We start from the raw sequence: 26,501 nt of genomic DNA on the forward strand, positions 1-26,501 counted from the left end.
CAGATATCAGTGCTGTGGGTTTAAACATTAACCTGCGGCTCAAGATATTTCCTGGCTTTTTCCGTTTTGTGCAATGCAAATCAGAGTCAAGTTCATTCAAACATAATTTTATTAACAAGAAAACAGCATTGAGTATGAAATGCTGCTTTAACCACAACTTCTTTTTTTGTTTTGGATATTTTATAATACTTCCACACAAGACAGTGCATGAAAAGAGTTTTTGAACATATACAAGCATGCACTCTGTGCATGTGTGCACCATGAAAAAAGGTTCTTGTTTATTTTTTGTGCAGCTTTGGGGTTTCCTGAAAGTTGCCAGTAGTAACACACTCAAGCCTTTGTTGCTCGATATCTTGCAACATAAAATTTATCGCGATTAGGGAGAAATGCCTGCTGAGTCATAAACTCAGCTCAAATATGTAGAGTAATACTTCTTCTAGTCTCATGCAGCTGAAGATTATTTTATAACCTAGTTGATAGACTGTATCTAGGACACCACAAGGAAGGAACAGTGTTACAGCTGTTCGTAATGTTACACTTTTTGTTTTTTGCTATTGAGGACATTATTTTTCAACCCGAGGGCCTTGGTTGTCTGTTGTTCATGCTAAATATCACATTATGACAAAATTTTAGTCTTTTGCACTTCACCTGTGGGGTTTTTTTTCATTGATTTCTTTGCATCTCTGTTCAAAGCATCTCCAAGGTGAAGCTGTGGTTTGTGGTGGTATTTGAAGTCTGAAAGCATGCCAGCTGCTTGTGGCATTGACGTTGTACAGTCATAACTGCCTTCCTGATATCAGTATCACAAAAAATAAGTCACTTTTATGGCATGTTGATCTATTGATACGGTGGAGACAGGCCTGACTTTTCAAGTGTTCAGGCACTTAAGAAGTAGCCTACTTAATTGGCATTTAAGCACGCATGGAATAACTGATTTGAGCTTTAAGCAATGCCCAACTCAGAACAAACCTTCCCACAGTGAACAAAATAAATCGATATGAATCCAATTATACATTTTAGGAAGTTTAGAAGATGTGATAACAAAGCATGATGTAATAAATGTCTATATGCCAATAACAATGACATTAAGTGGGCAGTTATTCAATAAAGCTATGCGGTGCTGAGGTTTGTCTCCTTGAAAATGTTCTTAGAAGTAGAATGAGTAATTGGATTCTTCCTCTTCAGTTAAGCCCTCTCTTTCTCTCTCGCTCTCTTCTGCTCCCTCTCGCTTCCCCCAAGATCCAGGGATAGTCACTCTGTCTGGCTTTCCGTTTAACACCTTGCTGCTCTGACAGCAGTCAAGTGAAACTCGGAATTTTAAAAAGAGAGAGAGACATACGGACAAAATTGTATGGCTTCAAAATAAAAGCACCAATGTCCAAAGTGTGAAATTGAAACTTAGTCAAGTTCAGTTTCCTAAAAAATAATTACTCTCTGGCTAAATTTAGATCTGACGTAAAAAAAAAAACAAAAAAAAAAACGTCCATTCAGGTCTAAGCAAAATAAATAAATAAAAAATAATTAAATAATGCAAAAACTCATCTTGTAATCTCAGACAAATTCTGTGTGTTTGTTAAAAGTATATGCATCTTTAAAAAAAAAACAAAAACAAAAACGAACAAACGTCAAGGGAATAATTTGGGGATGGTTCGATGTTGAGGGTTTTATTTTGAAAGTCTAAATGAAAAGTTCCCTTATTATAGTAAACTCGACAGCTGCCGGCGTGGACACCTTGTTATCTGTGGACAGGCTTCGCGGTGGTCGGCTTCAATCATCGTTTTACGGGGACACTTTTTTCAATCGCTCACTTTCCTTAAAAAAACAAAAAACGTTTTTATTGTTTCACGTGTGTCGAACTGCTGCTGCCGAAATTACCGAAAAAAAATAGCAGCAAGGGTCCAGGAATGAACTTTTCCTTATCCCGATTAACATTTTCGCTTTCTTTGATTGGAGAATCCCGGACGGTGTGGAGCTACACTTTTCCATTTTTAGTGGGTTCACTGCGAGTGGAACAGTGGGCGAAAGTGTTAGCTGAAGACTTTGAACATCAGAAAGTGTGGTGGTGATTCTCACGAGGAGACCTGAAACCTCGAATACTGACGGGAGAAATATTCAAGGTAAGCCTACGCGCTCATGGAAGAATAATACTGCTTACGTTGGTTGGCTTTAGAAAGTTAAACATTTAGATATAGATATATATAGATATGTATATATATCGTATTATCTCTCTCTCTCTCTCTCTGATAGATAGATAGATAGATAGATGTGTGTGTATGTATTTATGTATGCGTTTGAGTATCTCTGATATACATTTGCACCTCAATCAATTTATGAAAACATTTTGTGAATAAAATGTAAACTAAAATAATCTTACTAAATAATCTTTATGCTATAAAGTGATAATTAATTTACAAAAACATTAAAAAGGAGAGAGAGACTAAGGCTCATTTGTTACATGCCCTGTAAGATAATAATGGTGGTTCAGCGTTAGTATTTATTATAAATGGCTTGGTTAACAGTGGTCGACCCATTTTTAATGTGTTATTTTGCCTCGTTTATTTCACATTAATTTCTTTTTTCATTGCTTATGTGCGTGCTTGAGCTAGGAATACATCAGTGCGTTGTTTACAGTAAAAAGGTTGTGACATTGGTTACCATTTTCTTCACCTCTCTCAGCCTGTATCTGTACAAAGAGGTGATGTCTGGGTTCATGCTGCTGCGTGAAGGCAGCCATCAAAGGTAGTGACAACAGCTCGAACTTGCTCTCCTTACAGCTGTAGCGTGCGGTTTCCTGTCAGTGATGAGATGCACAATCAAAAGACTTCACTCATGTAGAAAAAAAAAGACTCCCGTACAACAGAAGATGGGCAATGGCCCAAATTAAATTAGGTAAAGCAGCACATGCAGATATGAGAACTACTGGAAACTGAAAGTGATAAAGTAACAAATGAGAAGGGTATTTTTTTTTAACCATACATCTTGAGAAATGCAAATGCTGCTGTGGTTGTGTGACTCATTGCAGAAAGCGCTTCTCCTTTGTGCTGACTTCTTTTTTTTAATAATGAGGAAAAGAAAGCCGTTGATGGCAAACCGAACCCCTTGGCGATCACCTAAGGCCACACTGGGGGTGATTTAGACTTAATAATATGCAGTCTTTTGTCCGTGCCAGAGTTCGTGTGTGTGTTGTTTTATTGATTTATTCATATCCCCGAAGGAAATGTGTGCAGCATTCCACCTGCTCCTCCAATTTCCTCGCAGAGTATGTTGAGATACAGATAAAGGAGCCATGTAATCACATGCACAGACATGCACCCTGCATCACTGTGGTGCTATGGGAAGGTGTGCAAGGTCCAATGCAAATGTACCCTCAGGAACATTCCCCATGACCCATATTCCACCTAACCTTGAAAAATTTCTCTGCATTCCTGCTTTGACTCAGCTTTCCTGGGGTTTAGTTGAGTGTCTGCTGCGTGTGGTGAGATGAGAAAAAACGAACAACTTATTACAAACACTTTCCATTGAGTGTTTTAGAATCTCACTTTGAGCCTCATTCAGTAGCCGCTCACCATTAGTGCTGTAAATCAACATGACAGCAGCAGCACTGATGGGCCCGTTGCTTCATGTAATGTGCTTCAGAAAAACAAAGACATCTTATCTTTTAGGAAACGGTTGCACAAAAGTGTAGCCCAGTGAAGTCTCCTCCTAGCGGCACCATTTAATCCAGTGTTAGAAAAGGCTTGAAATTCTCATTAAGGACCCCTTTTTTGTCCTTTAATTGATTCTGTAATTTTTCTTGATGAAAAATCATATAGGGCCATAAAATAAGTAAATCCAAACACATATATAGATTTCAATGCAATCAGTGAATATTCTAATTTAAAAGTAAGTGACAGCTTTGTAAGTGTAAGCTGTCAGTATGGGTGTGCACAGCTCTTTTAACCACTGGCTTAACCAGCCTCTGAATCAGCCAGTGGTCTTTGACCCTTATTCATGCTCGCTGTCACTTCAGCTCTAAAGCCTGACAACAAAGAGCAGCTTTTGTTCCCTGGCTTACTCTTCTTCCATGCACATTCTTTGCTGCTTCACTCTGCTGCTTGTAGCCGAGTGGGGTGAATTTAGATTGAAAACTGCCACAGGAAACAAACTCGGGCTACTTTAATGGCACATGCAAAATAAATATGTTAATATGTCTGTAATTTAAAATGCTACAGTTTGTTCCAAGACTGAGGGTAAAAGAAATGGTGAAACTGGATGGGTCGTTTTTTTCACATATTTAACTCAGGTGAACAGTCAGCAGAATAGAAGGACACATATGAAAAGCAGTGACAGAAAATGTTACCCTGAGGTACTTTAAATCTTTGAGAATGACAGGAAATGGTATTTTCAAGGTACTTTTACTGAAACCAGGTCACGTATGTCAAGGGGTTTAATAGGAGGTGCTTATCATTTGTAAGAAAACATTCTCATTAACTCATGAAGGATTAAACTAAGAATAGAGTAAAAATGTAAACGTTGCCCCTTTTCACAAGTGAATTATATAATGTGACACCTAAGTTTTATGAAATGTTTATATGAAACAAACATTTACTTTTGAAGAGAAATTCTAATGTGAGCATCCTAGCATGCCCTCAGTGGCAACGCTGAAATGCTGGTCCTAGTAGTTTCGTCTACTGTCGTCAGAGCTTGATCTTTTCGTGTTGGGTTGAAAATCAACCCAACTGACAAATTATAATTCACTAGAAGATAAGTCTGTCACATGCATTTAGATTGAGATACTTTTGGTATACTTTGTTGCTCAGTTATGGCTGTATCTAGCAAATGTGTGTGCTGCATAGATGCCAGAAGTCATGGCGTGGGCTGTGTGTCCCAAAATAACACAACACACTTAACATCTAGCCCACATTGCACAGATCTTTGTCTGAGGCGATGCAACACATTTCAGTTCATCTGCTAGAGGTGTGAATTACCAAAGACCCAAAGGTGCAATATTATCATAATACCTAACTCAATGATACAATTTTATTGTTATTCTGATACATTTGCTAAATATTGCAATAAGTTATTGTGATATATTGTGTTTTATCATCTTTTTTCTGTTGCAAATTATGTCTTTAGTCATTTTTATTCTACAGCAAAGTGTGATTGTTAACCAGCCAGACTGACCAACACAGTTTATTCAAACTTGTAATTAAAGTTGCATGCACCTGACAAACTGAACTTTTTCTATTGCAATCCAGTCCAGCTTACTAACTAACTAAAATACTTTCTAGTTCAATGCAAGCATGTAGACTGTTGTACCATTAAATACATTTTGAACCTAGAGAGCGATCACCATTTCTGAGATGTGAGGTGTTGTATGAATCCAGTGCCTGTGATGTCCACATGTGACAGGTTAATGCAAACCTTTCTGCTGTACCTTTCCTCAACTTTGCACTTCCCTTCTCTGTAGAACCTAGGTATGGCTGTATACATGAAAAAGCATTGAGATGGTGTTAGATATCTGGATCCCATTGTCTTCATCAAGCCCAGGTGATCGATGTGTTATCTTCTTAGCTCACTCTGAATTGGGAGGTAGCTCTAGTGTTTACTTTGGCATCCATAGCTGATTATTTTCAGAGTTTTTACTATCATACAGTACTCTTTACAAATCCATCTACTTTGTCTTGTCCTTGTAAAAAAAAAAGAAAAGAAAAAAAGTCCAAAATAAGTCCATGTGTCTGATTTAGATGTAGATGGCACTGCTTTGGTTTTCTTTCTTTTGCTTTACATCACCCACACCAAAAAGTACCAGTAGTCGGTACTTCGTTTTCACATATGCCAGAACCAACTCCCCGAAGCCTAAAGCTATAACAAGATGAACACCTGCCTAGAAAGGTAACTACACATTGGTGTCAACGCAGCCCGTACAGTTGTAAGCGCTGGCCACAATGTTGATAACTACCTTGGACTACCTTATATTGTAGTACAAGTGTAAACGAGGTTGGTTATGTAGGTCAAAGTACAACCACAGCAGGTTTATTGGTACCCCAGCACAGTGTATTTGTGGTAGCAAACTGCTACCAAACATACGCCGCAACTGTAACTATAACAACTATAACCCTGCTTGACTTATTCAACCAAGCTGTAGTCTCTATTGAAAAGGCATACATAAAACAAATTTAAACTACTGGATTTTTTAAACAGATTTGTCTCTTGTAACAGCAATTACCTATCCTCAAGCTTCACAGCCACATCATTAATGACACCTTGGTAGTTCAAGGTTAGGCCCCCTCGGACCTTCAGATTCCCTAAAATTTTTGTGTTAAAGATTCAAAAACATTTGAGAAACAATCTTCAGAGATTTTGGTCCATATTGACACAATAGGATAACGCATTTGTTGCAGACTTCTCATGTCCACTTCTCAGTGTAGTTTATGTTTGATGAATGAGAATGAAGAACGGCAAAGACAGTAGGCCTTGATGAGCAGAAACGTTTCAAGCTTTTGTGGCAAAATATATTAGGTTTGGATAATTCACTAGCAAATATAAAAGTGTTACATATCCATGTATCTTGGAACACAGATTGCGTACTCCGTCTGGTATCATTTTCTGCCGTCTGTGTCACACATTGTTTTGACTTTTGTGCCATAGTGTGAGAACTTGTAAAGATGATTCATATAGGCAGGTGAGTCAGACCCACATATGTCATTACTGGAAAACAGAATCAAGCAGACAGGGGAATCACAAGTGTTGTCTCATTAACACAGTTGTGGGTAGTTTGAATGGATGCATGAGTTCACATAAATGCCTAGGCAAAGGCTCTTATCATATCATCTTATAAATGTGTAGGAGTGACAAACGGAGTGAATTTAGTTTCTGGATGTGTGGAGTCTTTGTGCTGAAAGGTGAGAAATTCTAAGACTGCTACGGTATGCGAGCACTGCGTCTCACTAACACATTTCCACGTATGCCAGGCTTTGGTCATTGCGTCTCTTTCACACCAACATTCACACACAAGTGTAGGAAGTGAAAGAAAAGGGGAAATTCTTGTGCTGAATTGATGCCTGGCCAGTGTACAGGAACAATAGAGAGTGAGTGCAGAATTAGAGTTAGTTTACGCGACAAGCTGAAATAATAAGAGAGAGTGAATATAGTTGTTTAAATTATTAGTGTCATTGCAAACTTTGCAAAGAGTCGCACCCAATTATGTAATTGCACATAAGAGTTTTGATAATAGGCATCATTCTCACCTCAACTAAGCTTACACTGTGTGTTCACTCTGGATGTGGTGACAGTGGCCATTTATTTTTAACCTCTGATCTCTTCGTAGATATGCTGTCCATAATGAGAAAACTGTAATGAGCAGTTCTTGGGTGATGCTGCTACAATTCATACACTAATGATGTGTGTGAATTCACCACCACTGCGATGCAGGATATCATCTGATCTTTCACCCCAACTCTAAATTTAAAGTTTGGGCGTTGTGTTAAGTACGTATTGGGACCACGTTATAAATGTGCAAACAAAAAGACATAACAAATTAAGACAAACATTTTAATACCTCAAGATTGACCTGCTTACCTATTTATTTATTTATATACACAGGAACTCTCTTTGATGAGAGTTTAGATATGGGGAGTTCATAAAATGTACTTTCATGAGAAACGGAACAGCTGACAAAGTAACCACACCCATGTTTATTCACAACTTCACCTTTTATACCAGGGCCTGAAACTCCCCAATATTAAAAAAAAATTGGGGGGGAAGTCTTCGTGTAAAGGGGGAATTTATACTCTTTGAAGTGCGGGTGATCAGGGCTGGTTCAGCCTGCTATTTCCGGGTGGGCAGTTACAAAAAAAAAAAAAAAAAAGCTGGGCCGCTTGGCAAGCCACCTAGTTACCCACAGATTGCTGGCTCTGTTAGGATCGCCTCTATCTAAGATTACTATTGCAGATTATACCTTACAAAAAGAGGGATAATGAAACAAACAAATGACTGAACTAATATTTAGAACATAAAATTATTTCAGTTCGTATGTATATGTATATATGTAGGAGGTGGTCAGCTGACATTTTGAGCCAAACTAAATTAGGGTTTCGTGGAAGAATAATTTTGGGAATTTTAGCTCGAAAAAGTCCAAATTGGTGTGTAGGTGTAAAGGTCATATGTAGGACTTTGATGACACTATTGTCATGTTTTTATAACCTTAGAATGAGCCTTTTGTATCTACAGAGGGAGTCCTGTTCCACCGAGTCCACCAGGAGAGACAGAGGTGTGTGTTTAGGTTAAGGTACAACAACAGCTCATTTCTACATGCCCTAGCATGCTACCATGGTACAAGGGCCGCCAAACAAGCTCATCACTTTCTGCTTTTTAAGATTCATCCAAGCTTTGGTCTCTTTGAGCTTTCGTTTCCGTTGTAATAACATACATGAAACAGACCGATGGAATTGATGTTTTTCCTTAACAGATGTCTCTCTCATGAGACGTACTCATAACAGCAATTATCCCATGCTTAAGCTTACTTCTTCCTAAGCCACTTCATTAAGCACACCTTGGTATTACAAGGTTGGATCCTTTTTGCCTTCAGAACTGCTGTAACATATTCAAAACAAAACATTCCTCAGATGTGTTGGTGCATAGTGACATGATAATATCACACAGTTGTTGCAGACTTATTAGTTGTGTGATGTGAATCTCCCATTTCGCATGTGCTTTGTTAGATTAAGATCTAGTGAATGAAGAGGCCATTTGAATTTGAGTTTGTGAAACGGTGCATCATCTTCCTGAAATCAGTCATTAGATGATGGCTGTTCTGTGATTGTAAAGGGATGGACAACAACAATACTCAGGTAGGCAGTGGCATGTTGGAAGTTAGAGGCCCAAATATGTACAAAGACCCTACCACTACCACTCTGACCTGCTGACCTGTTGATACAGGACAGAATGCTTTTATTAACACCAAATTCTGACCCATCAAACTATTGCAACAGTTTATCGTCTACCTTTGGTGAGCATATGTGGATTGTTATTTGAGTAATTGTTGCCTTCTTATCAGTTTAAAGCAAGCTCCTCCTCTGAACAACAAGACATTTTTACAGAGAACTGCCGCTCAGTTGACATTTTCTCTTTTTCTGACCATTCTCCCGAACCGTAGAGATAGTTGGGTGAAAAATTACAGTAAATTGACACCAACAATCACGTCGTGTTCAATATCTCATAAATCACTTTTTTCTTGACATAGAGGCTGAAATTATGATACAGAGCTCCACAATGAGTCATGTTATTATATCATATTGTATCATGCTATTCTAGTCAAAGTTGTAATTCAGATAAATTGAATAAAGTTTTCTATAGATTATTATTGTTATTAGTTTTCATTATTATTCATCCCCACATGTTTATTAATTTGTGATCCTTGATAAATGAAAAGACAGTAACATATTTTAAACTACAATATCTGTTTAACTGAGGCAGAGAAATACTACTGCACTCCTTCCTGGCAGGTCACTATATTACATATTAGTTCCTTAAGCATGAACCACTTGAAGTTACACCTTAGCACCTTTTGCTTTTGTCACTTTTAAAGTATCAGAGAACGAAATGCCAAAACCACACTTTGACACGGAAAATACAAAGGTTTCATTTTCACACGTCTTTGTGTTAGATAACTGAACTGAAAAGTAAACTGTGGGATATTTTGATATTGTCTTCTTGGCTTCATGTCAAGAAGACATCTTATGTCAAACCACAGTTCTGCAGAAGTGTCGCAGCTCAGAAAACATCTTCACAGAAAAGCTAATGTTCAGTTATTGCTTTCAAACTAAATGCTTCAGTAAAAAGTGGCGAGGCTTCTGTGTTGACTGGGATGACCATAGTAAAGATATGTGACACAGATACACAGATAATGATAGAATAGACAAACTCCCTAAAATTTAGAGCATTCTCATGTCGGTATATATAAGAAAACGCATACCAGCCACTTTCACAAGTTAATTCAATATGACTTTATTTACTTGACAGATTGTTATCTCAAGGCAATTTGTACTGTAAGCTAAAAACCCTATCATTTTTATAGAGAGAATCCTAACAACAGACATCCTCTATGAGTGAAGAACTCTTTTGACACGAGGAGACCTCAAGCAGAACCAGGCCTTGGGAGGGGCAGCCAATTGCCTTGACCAATTTGGGTGTGAAGAGAAGGAAAAAGGAGAAAAGAGGAAGATATAGAGGCAAAAAACAACAAAGAGAACTGAGCATGTTGACATCACTGACTTGTCAAACTCTTAAACTGAAGCCCAGGCAATAAAGCATCAGTGAAACTGCCACATAATGCAAAAAAGTAAGGTTGCATTTTGTGTGTCCATCAAATAAACTTCCTGTTTGTGTGTGTTTGTTTGCTTATTAGTATGTCTGTGCATTACTGTGTGGGTTGTGTAAGGCTTATATCTTTCTCAAGTATCGAGTGTGGGTGTTATAAATAGCAAGCTGACCTCTCAGGATATGCAGTGTGATATTTCCCTGTCTTTCTCTTTTCTTTTTTTTTTGTCTGTCTGCCTGCTTTGTCTGTGGTTCAACAGGTTCCTGTCTGCTTTTTTGATTTTTTTCCAGACATTCTCACTGTCACGCATACCATGCAGTAAACCCACGCGGCGTAGTTGCAGATGTAGTATTTGTTAGGTTTTAACTTCCATGCTATGAGCTTGTCTGGATGTGGTGATGCTTGAAGCAACACGTGAACCTTGTGACACCAGTCTAGGATGAGTTTCTGTCTTTGGTTGAAATTGAAAATGACAAAAATGCATTTGTGGTTATTTGAGACATGTCTGTCTGTTGACAGTCATGTGATTGTCTAATATGATGCAAAGTGGATTTTTTTTCAAAGAAAATTCCCAGTTGTATATTTTTCTGCTTTAAACACTAACTGGTGCACTGTGTGGACATGGAACCTGTCAGCATAAGCTTGCTTGACTATTCTGCACTTGACCTTGGAGGAAAATCAGCTCACTGTAGGGTTATGGAAAGACTGAATTGCTGATGCATGTATATGTGTTCTCATTCCCATTACAAGGGGAAGACTGTTTCCATTGATAAGAGCTTAGAAAGGTCGCTGTGTTTATTTTGAGGCTGAACTCATTTGTGTTCACTGATATGAAAGGACAGATAACAAACCAGGCGTCCAAATGAGAATGGTATCACTAAAAAAAATGCCATTACATTAAACTGGGGACTTTTTGTTTCGTTTTTTAATGACTTCATGTAAAAAGAATATAATTGATATGCTTGTTTTATTTGTTCTAACATTTTCTATATGTGGTTAAAACTGCCTGTAAATGCACACTGTGCTCTTTCATTTGACAATACACATTTTAGCCACTGATTTTAATGGTGCTAAATTGCTGTTCTCCTTGCATAAGCATTTACGCAGTTATGAATTTGTTCCTCTTTTAAAACCGTTTCACTTTTTGTATTTCTGCAGAACAGGTGTTAGCAACCGAGCCGCAGCTGATGGATAATCTGAAGTTTGCGCTCTTCTTAATCATCCTCACCACTGGTAAGATCACCACATCTTAGAGACACTTTATCTTTACGATGGTTTGTTCATCATAAAGTAAACTGCATTCATGTTGTGCCACTTCCTACATTATATGTTATGTTGCCCTTTTTAACGATATTCTAGAAGAGACATTAAATGAACATGACAGAATTCTCAAAAATAGATTATCAGTTTTTCATAGCATTTACTTTATAGTATTTTTTCTCTATGTGACCTCTGTTTGTGAGCATTAGGCAGCTAGAGTGTCTCAGATACTAAGGAAATACTTTGCTGACACATGAGAGTTAAAGTTTCCACTACCATAAGAACTATCTTCGGTCAGTATCATAAAGCAAGGCAGGACACATGGGCTCCAATAAGAATCAATGCAACGCCGAGCTCATGAACTGATCATAAGTTCAAAATTTGTAAATTGTAACTGTGACCTATTACCCAAGTGCTGGCAGACACATTCATTTACATGTCAGTTTTCTGCTCTGAACCTAAATTCTAGCCAAAGTAGTGACATTTTAGCAAACAGTGCAGGTAGATGGCAGGATTGTGTTTCTGAATGCAGAGGTGTAGTATTCATTGCTTTCAATCATGTAACCAAAGCAAAGCCCTGGAGGGGGAAAAAAATATAGCAACAGCATGCTAGGAAACACTCAGTACTCTAGAACTGCAATACAACCCACTAAGTTTCCTACTAGCTTCAAACCACAAATATTTAGATCACCTCAGTGAAGAGAAGTGAAAAATATTATTTGAGCACTTGTAGTCCACATTGCAAAGTCCCTGCTAGAGGTCTACTTTAGAAAAGTTTAACTTCTCTCTTTTGGATAATCCCTGACCTTAAACTACCACCAGGATGAAAGCACATACAGTTGAGGGCAGCAAGAGGTTTTTTTTATCAACTGGACTGGTCACTAATACCATTGTGAAGTAGATGAAATTTTTCATTGTCAAAACAAGTGGGAGAACCAATTAGCTAATGTTAGCTAGCCATCTAATCCATCAGTTGTTAGTTTTAGGATCACTATAATCGAAGTTATATTCAGTCGTAATATAGAAGTCATATATTGGTTTACTGTAAATTTACTTAACAGTTTGATGGTCTGAGCTGTTCTTTCAGTGTGAAGGGATTGATGAAATTTGGCTACCAATGTTATATAAAAAGTTTAGAGGAGTGTGTTCACATACATATTCTTCAGTTTTTTAAGAAGTTGTAAACAAACTGAGTGGAACTATATTAAAAACTGTCCAGCATTTTGGCTAAACAAACGTGCAGCAGAGGAAAGACACCAATTACATTTTGAAACACTCGTTATATTTGGTAACATGCTGTTGTTAAAGCCCTTGTGTTTATTTATGAGGACCCAAATGCAGACGCTGAAGGCAGGATGTTTATTGGAGGCCGAAAAACAAAACAAAACAAAACAAACAAACATTAGAAACGAAGGCAAAAGTACAGTGAGATAAACTAACAAAAAATATACTGGGAAAAAAACTAAGATTAACTATGACAACTGTGACATTAGAGCATGAACATTAATCTGAAAAGGTGCATGACGTGAGGAAGGAAGAAAAGAAATTGTCAGGGGGCCGACTCAGAGGCTCATGGCACCAGAGTCCATAAAACAACAGTTCGGGAAACCAGCTGTGGGGCCAGCGGCGGCGATGGAGCAGATCAGGAAGCCGACAGCGGGCCCAGCGGTGGTGACTGTGGTGACATAGCCCTGGAAGCCGACCACGTGGAAAGTGTTGGCAGTGAAGTGCCATGGGCGATAACCCTTGGGCGGCTTGGCTGGCTGCCAGCGGCGACATGAACATGTGCGAAGACAGGCTTGGGAGGCAACCAGCCCGCTGGACTGGCTTGGTAGATGACTGTGGATGGGCAGGCCGTGCAGGACGTGGACAGGCAGGCGAGGCAAGTGGCGACCTCTGGCTGGATCAGGGCGTGGCCAGATGGCGCGTCAACCACTGGCTGAGTCGTGGCAGGGTCAGACGTGGTAGGTGCAGGTGGTGGACCTGAAAGCAGCGTGGCAGCTGCAGGTGCTACGCTGCAGCTCCACCACAGCTGCAGGTGGTGGAGCTGAAGGCAGCGTGGCAGGTGACAGCGTGAAAGCCGTAGGCGGCGTGGCCGCAGCAGGCGGTCAAGCTGTGGAGGGCACTACAGCCACGGAAGGTTGAGCAGGTGGTTGCTTGCCATATCAACTTCAATTTCCAGGCAGTAGTTAGCAGAGATGGGCAGAAATGCGTTACTTGTAACGCGTTACTGTAATCTGATTACTTTTTTCAAGTAACGAGTAATGTAAGGGATTACTATTGCAAAAACGGTAATTAGATTACCGTTATTTTCCCGTAGGAACGCTGCGTTACTGCGTTACTAAAACCGTGATTTTTGCGAGAATGTCTCATGACAGTGGCGTAAGCGAGTGCGACGTTCGTGACAACAGCTGTGCAGATCAACAATGGATAATATATCGAGTGCGGGAGAGGTATGAGCGTGCAGCGTTTAAAGCGTGGAAGTACTGACCTTACTTTGAGTTTGATTCCATAAAAGTGACAAAAACATTAGTGTCCACTGTTCACTGCGTGGGAAGAAAACTTCTTTTACAGCGAAAAAACCCCTAAACTTCTAAGCAAGCAGTGAGTGCGCTACGACGTAATGTGAAACTCACAGAGAAACTTGCGGATTCTTCCACTGACCGCTGCAGCACACCTGCACCAGGGTAAACCTCCGCCTACCCCAGTCCTGCTTTACAGGTGAAAATAGAGCAACAGGACCGCTGAGTCTTTGATTTTATTTATTTTCTGCTGTGTTTTACTTTCATCTATTTGAAAGAGTGAGTGTAAACACAAAAAAAAATATTTCATTTTATGTGCTGGAAATGCAGAAAATAGGTTTAAATGTTAAACAAATTTCTTCCAGTCAGAGAATGTTCCATATAATTAAGTTTTTGCTTGATGCATAAAGTTAAAAGATTTACTGTTTTAAAAAGAGACGTTTCCATTTGATTACATTTTGTATGATGGATTATGCAGAAAAAGTAGAATTGGGCTGAAAGATCTATCGCTTTATCACCTATTCAGGTTGTAAATCGTGTTTTTAAAAAGTAACTACGTAACTAAGTAATTAATTACTTTTGAAAATAAGTAATTAGTAAAGTAACTGGATTACTTTTGGGGGGAAGTAATCAGTAATTAGTAACTGATTACTTTTTTCAAGTAACTTGACCAACACTGGTAGTAGTAGTAGTTGGGTAATCTTGGGAATCCTGATGAAACCTCTCAGCAGGATTCCCAAAGTTATATTTTCATATATTGATATCAGCACTTGCCTGAGGTTCTTAAAGCCAGAAGAAAAACTATTAGGGAGTGTGGTTTTTCTTTTTCGAGCCCCGTCTTTGTGGAACAACCTTTCTCAAGATATTAGGCAGGCATGCTCTGTGGGGGTTTTCAATACATGTCTTAATTTTATGCCTGACATTTTTACTTGTCCTTATTGCTGTCCCCTTTTGTTTTTTCTGTTTTCAAACTGTATTGTTTTTATTTATTTGTCTGTTTTACCTGTAAATAGCTTTGTTTGAAAGCATTTTATAAATGCAGTTATCATTATTATTATTATTAGTAGTAGTAGTATTATTGTTATCATTATTATTATCATATGGTTGCAAAAACCCTTGACACCATAATTCTCCTCCCGCCCAAAGAACAAAATAGTTAAAATTTTCTTTTTAATTTTTGTGCCCATTATTGTCCATGTGTTACCCTGTGAAATGTGTTAATTATGTTTTAACACTGTGTGCTTTATTTTAACAGTTTCCAGTGACAATGACCTGGACTGGAACTTTTGCGGAAAATGGCGCCATGGCAACAACCCCCTGAGCCTGAACCTCAACATCTCTACTGGCTGTAAAGGGATCTCCATTTCAGCCAATGAGAGCTTTCTGTCCATCAACGGGCAGATGACAGCCCAGTGTAGGAGATCTGAAGTGATTACCTTCAAGCACCTTGGATATGAATCAGCGGGGGACATCAAGTTCTGTCTGGACTGGGAGCCACTGCTGGACCTGTTAATGCTGACAGTAAGTGATAACAATTTTTAATTTAAGTCTGGGTTCTAAATGCTTTTTTTTTTTGTTTGTTTCATCATTTCACACCCATTATTTTACTCAATAACATTAAAGTTCAGGAGAACTCAACTAAAAAATGAGTGTGAGCTAATTAAATGAAAGATGTGGAAAAAGAACGTGTATAATAATATACCACCACCACTTATAAAAGCCATATAACAAAATGTAAAATTTATATGATATTCTGTATACTGCATACACTACACTAGCTAAATTCAAGATTATTATGATAATTTCTGTTTTTTGTTTTTGTTTTTCCTGTTGTGATGTTCAGGTAGGAAACAAGAAGCTTATTCTGTGCTCACCTGCAAGCCTGCAGGATTCCTGCTGTACTGACCTGAGTGATGGCCCAAACACAGAAGGAGCAGACTACGGCATCCTCAATGCAGGGATTAAAAATGATACCATCACCGACAAAATACGGATGGCTTACAACTTTCAAGCACATTCCACCAACTACAGTAAGGAAGATTACACATAGTGTGTCAGCATATTCTTGATAGAAAATCTGTGAATGAAATATATTTAGCAAAAAATAAAATTGATGTTCTTTACTATTTTATTTGTTCCAATAAGTCAGTTTGTCTGTATTGATGTTAATATTTAGCTTTGCTGAACCAACATTTCAATTTCTGTTATCAAGTGCAGCATGTCAGAATCAGAACTTTCTCTTCTTTTCTGTTTTTGCAGAAGAATTATGTGAACAGGCAAAACGGGAATCCGGCCCCAACAAGTAATTTCCTCTCTTTTCCTCAAATGCACCAGCTTATTGTAGGGATATCATGGCAGGATGTTTTTGACTACATCCTTCCTGAAGTACACAAACTTTGATTACAAACGAGGAGTGAAGACATTAGCTGTCTGATGTAATGTTGCTCCATTCAAATGAAACATGAGAAACTTAGAATCATGGCTGTGCCTGATGTTTGTGTCCAGGTGTGCTGAGCCTCCGTACGCTTACAAATCTGACGTGGAGATGAAGGAAGATTTCAAAGCCCCATTGTCACATCACCTGTAAGACAAACACACAAAAGTTAAAGACACTTGTCTTCAGATTAACCTTTTCTTTTTCAAACCAACCAGTCTGAGAAGGCTTTGATGATTTAGTTTTAGAGAGTGGATGCTCTTTGTGATAGTGTGTCAACTGTTGTATTGCAGTGTTACTGTTCTGAACTACCTGATCTTACAATCAATCAATGATCAAAGTTGTATTTGTAATCAGTGATGGGAATAACGGCATTACAAGTAATGGCTTACTAACGGCGTTACTTTTTTTATGGTAATCTAACTAATTACTATTCCTATCGTTGCAGTTACTAACAAGGATCCGTTTTTTTTCAACAAACAGACGGTTGAAGCTGTGTTCAGCTTACCGCATCTTATATCAGCTGCAGGAAGTAGCTGTAAGTAATCTGGACGCTAGTTTTAAGCAGCTGCGGAGCGGACGGTAATCACGATCAAGCACAACACCTGGAGCTCAGGGGCAAAATTTCAGTGCTGCTGTTTGACTGAGGAAGAATAAAGTTGTCGTGGTAAGTCGATCACATGACCACTTAAAGACAAAGGAACAAGGTGCCAGTTTTATTGTGTCGATAAAGCCACGTCAGAAACCAGAGTCATGATAAACAAGATAACCAGCGCTTTTTCCTCAATAGTTTGCACGTTAGCGCCAGCACTCTCTGCTTATGAGCAAAAAACAAAACAAAACAGGCGGAAGGTGACGTAGAGAGAGAGAGAGCAGAAAAGAGAGAGGGAGTTTTGAGATGTGAGATTTGTGACGTTTAGCGTGTTTAGTGTAGTTAATGTGTTGTCTTGTGTGTTAGTGTGTAGTGTTGTGGATAGTTTTGTGTTGTGTGTCAGAACAATGAGGCGACTGCTGTTCAGGTAGAAACAGCAGTGACACACCTGCTGCTGTCAGACCTGCAGGTATCAGGCTGTGATGTTCTCCATGTAGTGGACACAAAATATGTTTTTGGAGTGGCACAAATAATTTGTGGCCTCTTATTGAAGAACAGCTGATTGTTCTGTAAATAGTTTGAAATGGTTATTTAAAAAAATCAAGGTAAATGGATGCAAATAAATTTGTTGTTTGCAAAACTTGTGCATAGGATTTTAAAATTGACAATTAATATTTGCATTTAAAGTTATGAAATATGATTCATTAAAGATGTTTTATTGTTTCAAAAATATAACTTTTTCTACTCTGATTTTATGGTTTTGTCTGATTTTAGATAAATTCTGGTTGTACAGTATGACAAAATGAGAACATAACTGTAAATTCAGGCACGCGAAACGCTAAAAGGATGATACCGAACAAGGCAAAGTGAATAGTTTTAAAGGTAAAATGTGGAGAGAAAATCAAGAGTAGTAAAAAAAATGGCCAATTATACCCTGGACCCCACAGGGTTAAACGTTGTTTGTTTGTTTTTTAAAGTAACGCAATAGTTACTTTTCCAAGTAATTAATTACTTTTAGAATATTGTAACTCAGTTACTAACTCAGTTACTTTTTTGAAGAAGTAACTAGTAACTATAATTGAATTACTTTTTCAAAGTAACTTGCCCAACACTGTTTGTAATAAACTATACTGAAACAAAATGAAATTGAAAAATAATTGAAATTTAATAAAAACTAATGGATAGCTTAAGAAGATGATCATTCTAGCAGGGATAAACTAAAAAAAACATTTTGCAGTTCATTGTAAATAATTTATGTTGCCCACTCTGGCATACAGATATGTTTTATAGGTTAAGAGGAACACAGAGGGCAGAAAACATGTCAGGTTTTGGATTTGTGTACAGTCAATAGTGTCAGTTATTATCTAGTGTAGTAATGAGTTTAAAAACTGGAGGAGTGAAGAATGAAGTTAGCCATACCTTTGCTTGCTTTAGTGCTAGGACTGTGACAAAATGCAACCTTTCCTCCTTAGACACAGAAAACTGTCCCGCTCTGCAGAGTAATATCACCTCTTAAATCCAATTATTAGGTTTCTGTAGGTTTCACCTGAATCACACATCTGCAGAAGTGAGATTTCACTTTCAGTCATACGACTGGGATGAAGATTCATATTTTTAGAGTTTGCCACAGCACTGCTGACATTAGCAAAAAAAACCTTCTTTGCATCTGAGACTGTGTGCTTCCATTTTTAATCCAGACTTACTTTATAGCACATTTTTGAATAACCTAGAGTATTCATTCAAGTAGGTGGGAGGTTAGTAGTGATGGATGTTGAAAGTGACATTTTTTCTCAGAAAATCGGTGTTGGAGGTTAGTCACACCAATCAGAAAGTGACTGATGGCAGCATTCGATCAACGGACCCTGACCATAACCCTGACCCTAACCCTAACCCTTTTACAGGATGGATGTTGCAACAAATAAATGCAGGAATGGCTTGGCGCGCAAAGAATAACGTCACAACAATGTGATTGGTCACTTGCAATGTTGAACCTGGAACAACATTTTCATGATGATCTCAAACGACGATATCAGACACTAAAATAGAGTCATTTAGATTAGTAACCCAGGAATCTCAAAGCAGAGCCACAAGCAGAGCTACAGAGTGTGACAGGTTTTGCTTTCATTGTAAAAACTCACAGTTCTTATATGTGCTCTCTTTTCCAGGCCATTGCTGGTAGACCTGTCAAGTTCAATATCACTGTCCACCTCCCTGCTGCTTTAAAACAAACTGCGAAAAATGTTAGCAAAGTAGCCTTCACTTTCTTCAAGAACATCTCCCTGTTACAGGTAAGGCTGTTTGCCTTCAGTCGATACAGACACATATGAAAGGATTTCAGGTGACCTCATTTAGCTGTCAGCCTGCCATTTTTTCCAGTCTTCACATTTGCGATACTATCTGGAATACTTTTGTACTTTGTGTGCAAATATTTATGCTGCATTATGTAAGAGGAAGGTCAAGTTGTGTGTGTTTGTTTCAGGAGGCTCACAAAACTGCCAAGCCTATCAATGATGTGGTGGAAATCACGGTGGAGAACGAGATCATCAAAGATCTGTCTGAACCCATTAGGATTGATTTTTACCACGATGCTGTATCTGTAAGTTTGTGTGTTCCTGTGGCCTTTAGCCTGTATCAGTACGCTCCCCACTCACTTTATATTACTTAAAGCTAATTCCTTAAATTGAACACCTACTGTACCAAATAGTAACTGCTGAAATTTACTGCAATGTACTGCAGTACAGATGTCAATAAACACACAGGCTGTCCAATGTGGCTCAGGTGCGGATGCTGTTAAAAGAAAAACAAGACGCTTTTACTTCCGTGACGTCTGCATATCTACCTCCACGGTGCAGCAAACACACAGAAACCACTTATAGGTTTCTTTTCTAACCTTATGTCTGGCAGAAACAGACTGTGTTGTTTATGCAATTTATGAGGCTGTTCACTGCTTCTGTGCAATGCACACAACAACACATAAAAGCACCTTTCACTAAACTGTGACAAGGATATTCTTTGACATTGTGGTGACATTGCAGCTCATGCCCCCTCTCTCTTCTTTATTTCAGAAAAAAAAATCAAGGACATGTGTTTCTTGGGACACCAGAAAAGGTGGGAACCATTTAGAGATGAATATTATGTGCTACTTTACATATTTATCTGTACTTTCGTTTATCATAATTTTCAGTAATGAGGACTGATTTGATATTTCCCTGTTGCAGATTCTCTGCAGGTGAACTGGTTGAAGGATGGATGTGAGACAGAACAGAGAGGAGAAAACCACACCGTGTGTCTGTGTAACCATCTGACATACTTCACTGTGCTGGTGGTGAGACATGCGGATACACTGCTTTTCATACAACAAATAAACAACAGACAGAAACCAATAGTGATGAGATTAGTAATGATTTTTAAAAGATACACAGAAATCAACAGTCTTCATTGTACCCTGGTGTGTTGTGAAGGCCATGTTGCTCACTGCACTGTTTCCTATGGCAGGACCTGAATCGTCGACCAGTGCCCCACCTGCTGGAGCTTACTGTCATTACATATCTGGGATGTGCCATATCTCTGATCAGCTGTGTTGCTCTTATAATATATCTCTGCAGGAAAAGGTACAGATGTATTTATGTAATATACAATATATATGTATTTTATTATTTTATTATTTATTTTATTATTTTAACTTTCCACTGTCTTTCAAGGAGGCGATCAAAGGAGCAGTCCTTGCCCATCCACGTGGGCTTAGCTGTGTCCCTCGCCTTCCTCAGCCTGAACTTTTTCTTTACTGGAGTCCTGGCTAACGTGGGAGGGGAAAGTGTGTGCACTTGGGTTGGAGCAGTACTTCACTACGCCCTCCTCTGCTCCTTCGCCTGGATGGGCATCGAAGTGTTGCACACTTTCTGGTTGGTCTACATGGTCTTCACCCCCCGCCTGAAGCCCTACATATGGAACCTAGTTGGTTTTGGTGAGTTTCATTTCTGAAATGTAACTCAGGACACATAAAGGTAAAGCACATGTAAGACTCTTGATTATTCTTTTCCAGCTCTTCCTGCTGTTCCCGTTGTCATCCTGGCTGCAATAGGTGATATTTATGGGCTCGTAGAGGTGCCACCAATGGAAGACCCTGATAATCCATATAAGATGTAAGCCTTTCCTTATCTGATCTAAAATTATTTGAACAGTGAATGAATACAAGCAAATGCTAGAAATGATAAAATCATGCTTTCCTGGCAACAGCAAAACATTTCAAGAGGATTATGGGAATCTTTAATAAAACACTGAGCATGTTTTGAACATCATTTGGCCTTTAAATTAAATTATTTTTATGGATTTTCTTCTTTGTCTTCTGACTGTTTGATTTTTCCAGGTGTTGGATGAATATAACTGAGAATAAAGGCTGGCTAGCTTTCTGTTTGACCAACATGACGATTCTGGCCCTCCTGGTGTCGTCTGGCCTTGTGATGCTATTCCTGGTCTACAGGCAGATCCGCACCAGGGATGAATGGAAGCAGAACCGCGTGGCGTTTCTCAGCATCTGGGGCCTCAGCTGCTTATATGGGACTACTTGGGGTCTGGCCTTCCTTGAGTTTGAGCCCATTTCTACCTTTATTCTCTTCATCACCTGTATCCTCAACTCATTTCAAGGTCAGTGCTTTTGCTGTATAGTGATTCCAGCAAAGCCTGTAATGCAATGCAACTTTACCTCAGTGTGTTATGTAGATGTTTTTGTAGCACAGTAGATGGAAAGAATGGAAATGACAGACTCCTTGGACACATGCCATTGGCTTCACAAACATGATGAGCTCATGTTTTTGAACTACTTTGCATTTGTTCTTATTTATGAATACATTCCAGAAAGCTGTCAAAAGAGGATGCTGATGCTTCTAAACATTAAATTACATCATTGTCATCAAATGAATACACCGATTCAAAGAAAAAGTGACTTGGAATAATCTCCATGTGCTTTTATAGCTTTAAACTATTTATAGTTGATTGTTGGATGGGAGTATATTCATTGTTGGCTCATACACTGTGACTGTACATGGAGCCAGTGGCCTATTGTATCAGTGTGGGAATGAGACAATGGCCATGATTAATCAAGGCCTTCAGTTGCTGTTGCCTATCAGAGATAAAGCTGTTTCCTCTCACATGCAGCATGCTTGTTTTTGATTCAGCACCAAATATGTGATTTATTAACCCCATTATTACTGCATAGTGGTATCAGAACTTATTTCAGAATGTGTTCTATGCCAGCCATATAACATGCAGTGGCTAAATGCTACATCGATAATTTTATTTCATGCCCCTACCTACAGGTGTATTATTTTCTTAAACATAGAAACAATTTAGAGCCCAATCTAGCTGTTTGCTGACATGACATTATCTGCATGTATAATGGCTTCAAGTTTGTATAGATTAGGATTCTCTGCAACTTCCCTGTTGCTAACACACACGCTTGGAATGGTATGAACACAAAGACCATCTGATCCAAGCAAAGGCAGGCAGAATAGAAATGACTAATCTATGACTCGTAACAGTAAAACAAGATTAAAGATTATTTTAAAATAGAATAGAATAGAATAGAATAGAATAGAATAGCTCTTTATTGTCATTGTTACAAAATCAATGAAAGGCAGTTTGGCATCTCTCCATGTGTGTGAAGTTCACAATAGTGTAAGTATTTAAACGATAATGCAGACAAATTTACATTTACACAAGAAAGATATGTACAAGTTATACATACACCTGCATACATACGGATACACTGATAAACTGAATTGTTACGATATCTTTGTAAGAACTACCACATAAATGATACCACTGATTATTTATTGTAGAAGACCTGTATTATATTTTTTCAGCAGAAGTTGTCATAATAATATGCAAAGGTTTCTTTTTCACAAAACAGAATATAATTTCTCATTTTTGTTCTTAGTTTTTAGAGTCATTGTTCAGCTACATCCAGGCAGCTGATAAAAGCATGAGTGTATTGGTTTATATTCCACTTCTGTACACTGTAAAGTAATTTATTTTTAAAAATTCTTTAACTAAAAAAAATATTAAAATTATGCAATATCTTTAATTTTAGAAAAAAATATTTTAAGGCTTTTGAATCATTTTAGAAACATGTGAAATAAGCTATTCTGCTGAGGAATGGGGGCATTTACTGCAAATAACAAATACTAAAGGCTCATTTTTGTATATAGTATATCTGAGAATGTTTTGCCACTGACTTATTCTTACTGCAAATCATGCTCGTTTACTGCTAGCATATTTACTGCAAATTTTCTGTCCCTATCACACTAACGTCAAAGATTTTGTAAAACAATCAGATACTGTAACAACTGAGTGAAAACAATACATTTTGAATCTTGGTTTCTCGTCTGTCCCTCACAGGTTTCTTCCTGATGCTGCGATTCTGCATGCTGGACTGGATGCAGAAACAGGCTGGTGGCTCTGGTCTTGGCAGCAGCAGCACCGGATCTACCAGGCAGCACATGCTCCAGGCTCAGGAGAAGAGTTAAATGAACAAAGATGCAGAAGCCGTACTTTGAATGTAAAAATACTGCCAGTATGCCACCAGTGATGGAGGAGCTGGAGGTTGGCCAGGACGTTTCTCCTGGATGATTGTTCTGATGAAATGTGACTGTCAGGTGTGGTAACTGCAGGAGAATATGAGCTACAGCTAAAACAAAAGTAAAGCGGGTTCTCCATGTATCCTATGTTTCTTAACTCTGTAACTTGGAAGTAACGAGCACAGGTCAGCTGTACAGGCAAACACAAATATGACCTGCTGTGAAACTGTAAAAGTGAAGATGGGTCAGTATCTCTTCCCAGACATAATCCAGCTACAGTAACTTCCCAAATTTTGAGTGTACAGTTTTTACAAAAACATAGTTTGTACAAACTATGTTTTTTGATCACTCTAAATTATTTATTCTTGAGCTTGTGTTCAATTTAGTAATAATCACAAGAGGAGAAAAAAACATTTTACAAATTATATTTGCTGTTTATTTATATCTCTAGATGTCACACATTCTGAGTTATAATTAATTTTGGTGGCTAGCTAAATATAATATATTAATACTTCAGTCAAGTTGCATTACAAAAAGGCATTTAATCACTTGATTCTTCTAATTTAGGCCAGTGGCAAAGAAATGACAGTATCACTCAGGAACTCCGTATTCAGGCCTAAAGCCTGCGTTTGCAGAAAAGCTAGACTGGCTCTAGTTATACAGGAGGGGATGTCAAAGTTCAAACTAACGTATGTGAAATTAGAAACTGTAAGTTGGAAATAATTATGAATTATTCCCAACACGGAAATTGCGGAACACGGAAATGGATGCAGGTTACTGTGCTGTGATTTCTGTTTTATTGTATAAAAAAAGAAAGCTATATAATACTACTGATGATGTTTTGAACTTTAGATAAGCTTTTTATTTTATATTTTGTATCATGCACGCTTTTGTATAGCTGCTTCCTAAGTTGTTTAAAGTAGCACTTTAGTCATTTAAACATGTACTTGTTGAGCCTCAGTGAGTTTTCTTTTGTACTGTTTTGATATGCAGATTATAAATTCCATATTTGTCCACACTGTAAATTAATAACTGAATATTTTATAAATGAATCCAGAGTGACTGTTTTTTTCCCCAAACCTGATTATCAGACCTTTGTCTTTAAAATGGGCCAAAATGCGTTTATTTGGTTGGATGTGTTCCAGTATTAAATAGAAATGTACAATTGTTATGTATTTCATTGGTGTTATGTTTCAGTCATGTCCAGCAGAACTCACATGTGTAAGCTTTTAGATACTGTGATGTTTGCACTTTTTTCAAAATTTTAAAATTAAAATATCTGTGTATATTTAGGTTTTCTGGACATATATTGACTTTTAATAAAAAAAAATCTTTTGGTTAAAAAATGTCAAACTGCTGTGTGTTTGTCTAAATGCATGCCACACTGCACAACAAGAACATTTGCAGCTTGCTGTTTTCCTGCTCCCTCCCTCTTATCTGCTTCCTCCCCTGGGTTTTGTTTTGTTTTGTTTTTTCTTAATTGTTGCTTTCTTGCTGCTTGTTTTCCGTCTCTTTTGTGATACAGTGCGTACGTATTTGGTGGAAGAAGCCAGCCCGATAGTTCAAAGAAAAACTTCATGGCTTTTCTTAATGCCTTAAAAGACTTTCATTAATGAATTTCATGATATAGCGCTTTACTATTTTTTTACCCTATAGTAATAAAGTACATCCTTGCTCCTAGCATCTGCATGTCACATTATTCTGTCTTTTCAGACATGGTGTCTTTCAGAGGACAGGTCTTTGTTCCAAAGATTCAATGGAAACATTGTTTCATCATCCTTAACATGTAATATATTCATAATAAACTAAATAAAACAGAACACTTTACATTGACTTTCCCTATTGAAATGAATAATAATACATTATATTAGATATGCAGGGCCTAGCCTGGCGACCCCTACTGAATACAGACACCCTGGTTGGGAGGCAAACCCCTGACCTGACGTTCCAAAGGGAACAATCCAGTACAATATACACATTGTGCAAAAATCAAGTCTTAAAATCAGTGTTCAAATTCATAATTGGTAGAGTTTAGCATTTAAAGGATAAAAAGATTATTGAAATTACATGTATAATTCCTTGAAGCTTAAAACTTCACATTTTGAGGTTAATCAAAGAATTTGAAACTAGCACATGGTGAAAATATGCAAACACCCCAGGACCCTCTTGATGTGAGGCATCTGAGCTTAAAAAGTTACTGTTGCATTACTAAATAACTTAGCTGCCAACAGTTACTTGCTCTGTGGTGAGCCTGTCATGGTTTTTGCTGTTTAGGAAACAAGACCCATCACTTAAAATTGAATTATTTTGTAATACACTACTTTGTTTTTTATGCATTGCACAAAAGGTCTACTAGAGAACCTACGGGCCTCAAGAGCCAGTGTCCTGCAGGTTTTAGATCTCACCCTGGGTCAACACACCTAAATCAAATGATTAGTTCATTACCAGGCCTCTGGAGAACTTCAAGGCATGTTGAGGAGGTAATTTAGCCATTTAAATCAGCTGTGTTGGCTCAATGACACATCTAAAACCTGCAGGACAACGGCTCTCGAGGTCTGGAGTTCCCTACCCCTGGTCTACAGCTATGAATGTGTCCTGGATTTTTGCGGGTGTGCTGACATGGATAAATTTGTTTCATCACCTGACACCTTACTAACAGAATATTGGCACATTCTGTTCAAGGACCTCTCTGCCCCATGCTTCTAACAGGAATGCTCTAATTACACATCATCAAGTGCCAAAGGGCCAATATAACTGAGAGAAGTGATTAGGGACATGGCAACAACAATGTGATGATACTATTATTATTTTTTTTCAG

The 26,501-nt window shown here is 38.1% G+C and overlaps 1 protein-coding gene across 1 annotated transcript; it reads left to right on the top strand.

The window, feature by feature from the left end:
* The first annotated feature begins 1,714 nt into the window (after positions 1-1,714).
* Positions 1,715-25,036, top strand: adgrg1 (adhesion G protein-coupled receptor G1). Its single transcript, XM_039614508.1, has 16 exons — positions 1,715-2,117; positions 10,058-10,321; positions 11,459-11,533; positions 15,338-15,603; positions 15,926-16,112; positions 16,342-16,384; positions 16,588-16,665; positions 19,171-19,396; positions 19,588-19,704; positions 20,174-20,216; positions 20,327-20,433; positions 20,604-20,719; positions 20,810-21,072; positions 21,151-21,250; positions 21,475-21,752; positions 23,505-25,036. The coding sequence occupies exons 2-16, from the start codon at positions 10,312-10,314 to the stop codon at positions 23,630-23,632; spliced, it is 2,037 nt and encodes a 678-aa protein (XP_039470442.1). The 5' UTR covers positions 1,715-2,117; positions 10,058-10,311; the 3' UTR covers positions 23,633-25,036.
* Positions 25,037-26,501: the final 1,465 nt, after the last annotated feature.

The sequence above is a fragment of the Oreochromis aureus genome, linkage group 1 (assembly GCF_013358895.1).
Source record: "Oreochromis aureus strain Israel breed Guangdong linkage group 1, ZZ_aureus, whole genome shotgun sequence".
Taxonomy (NCBI): Eukaryota; Metazoa; Chordata; class Actinopteri; order Cichliformes; family Cichlidae; genus Oreochromis; species Oreochromis aureus.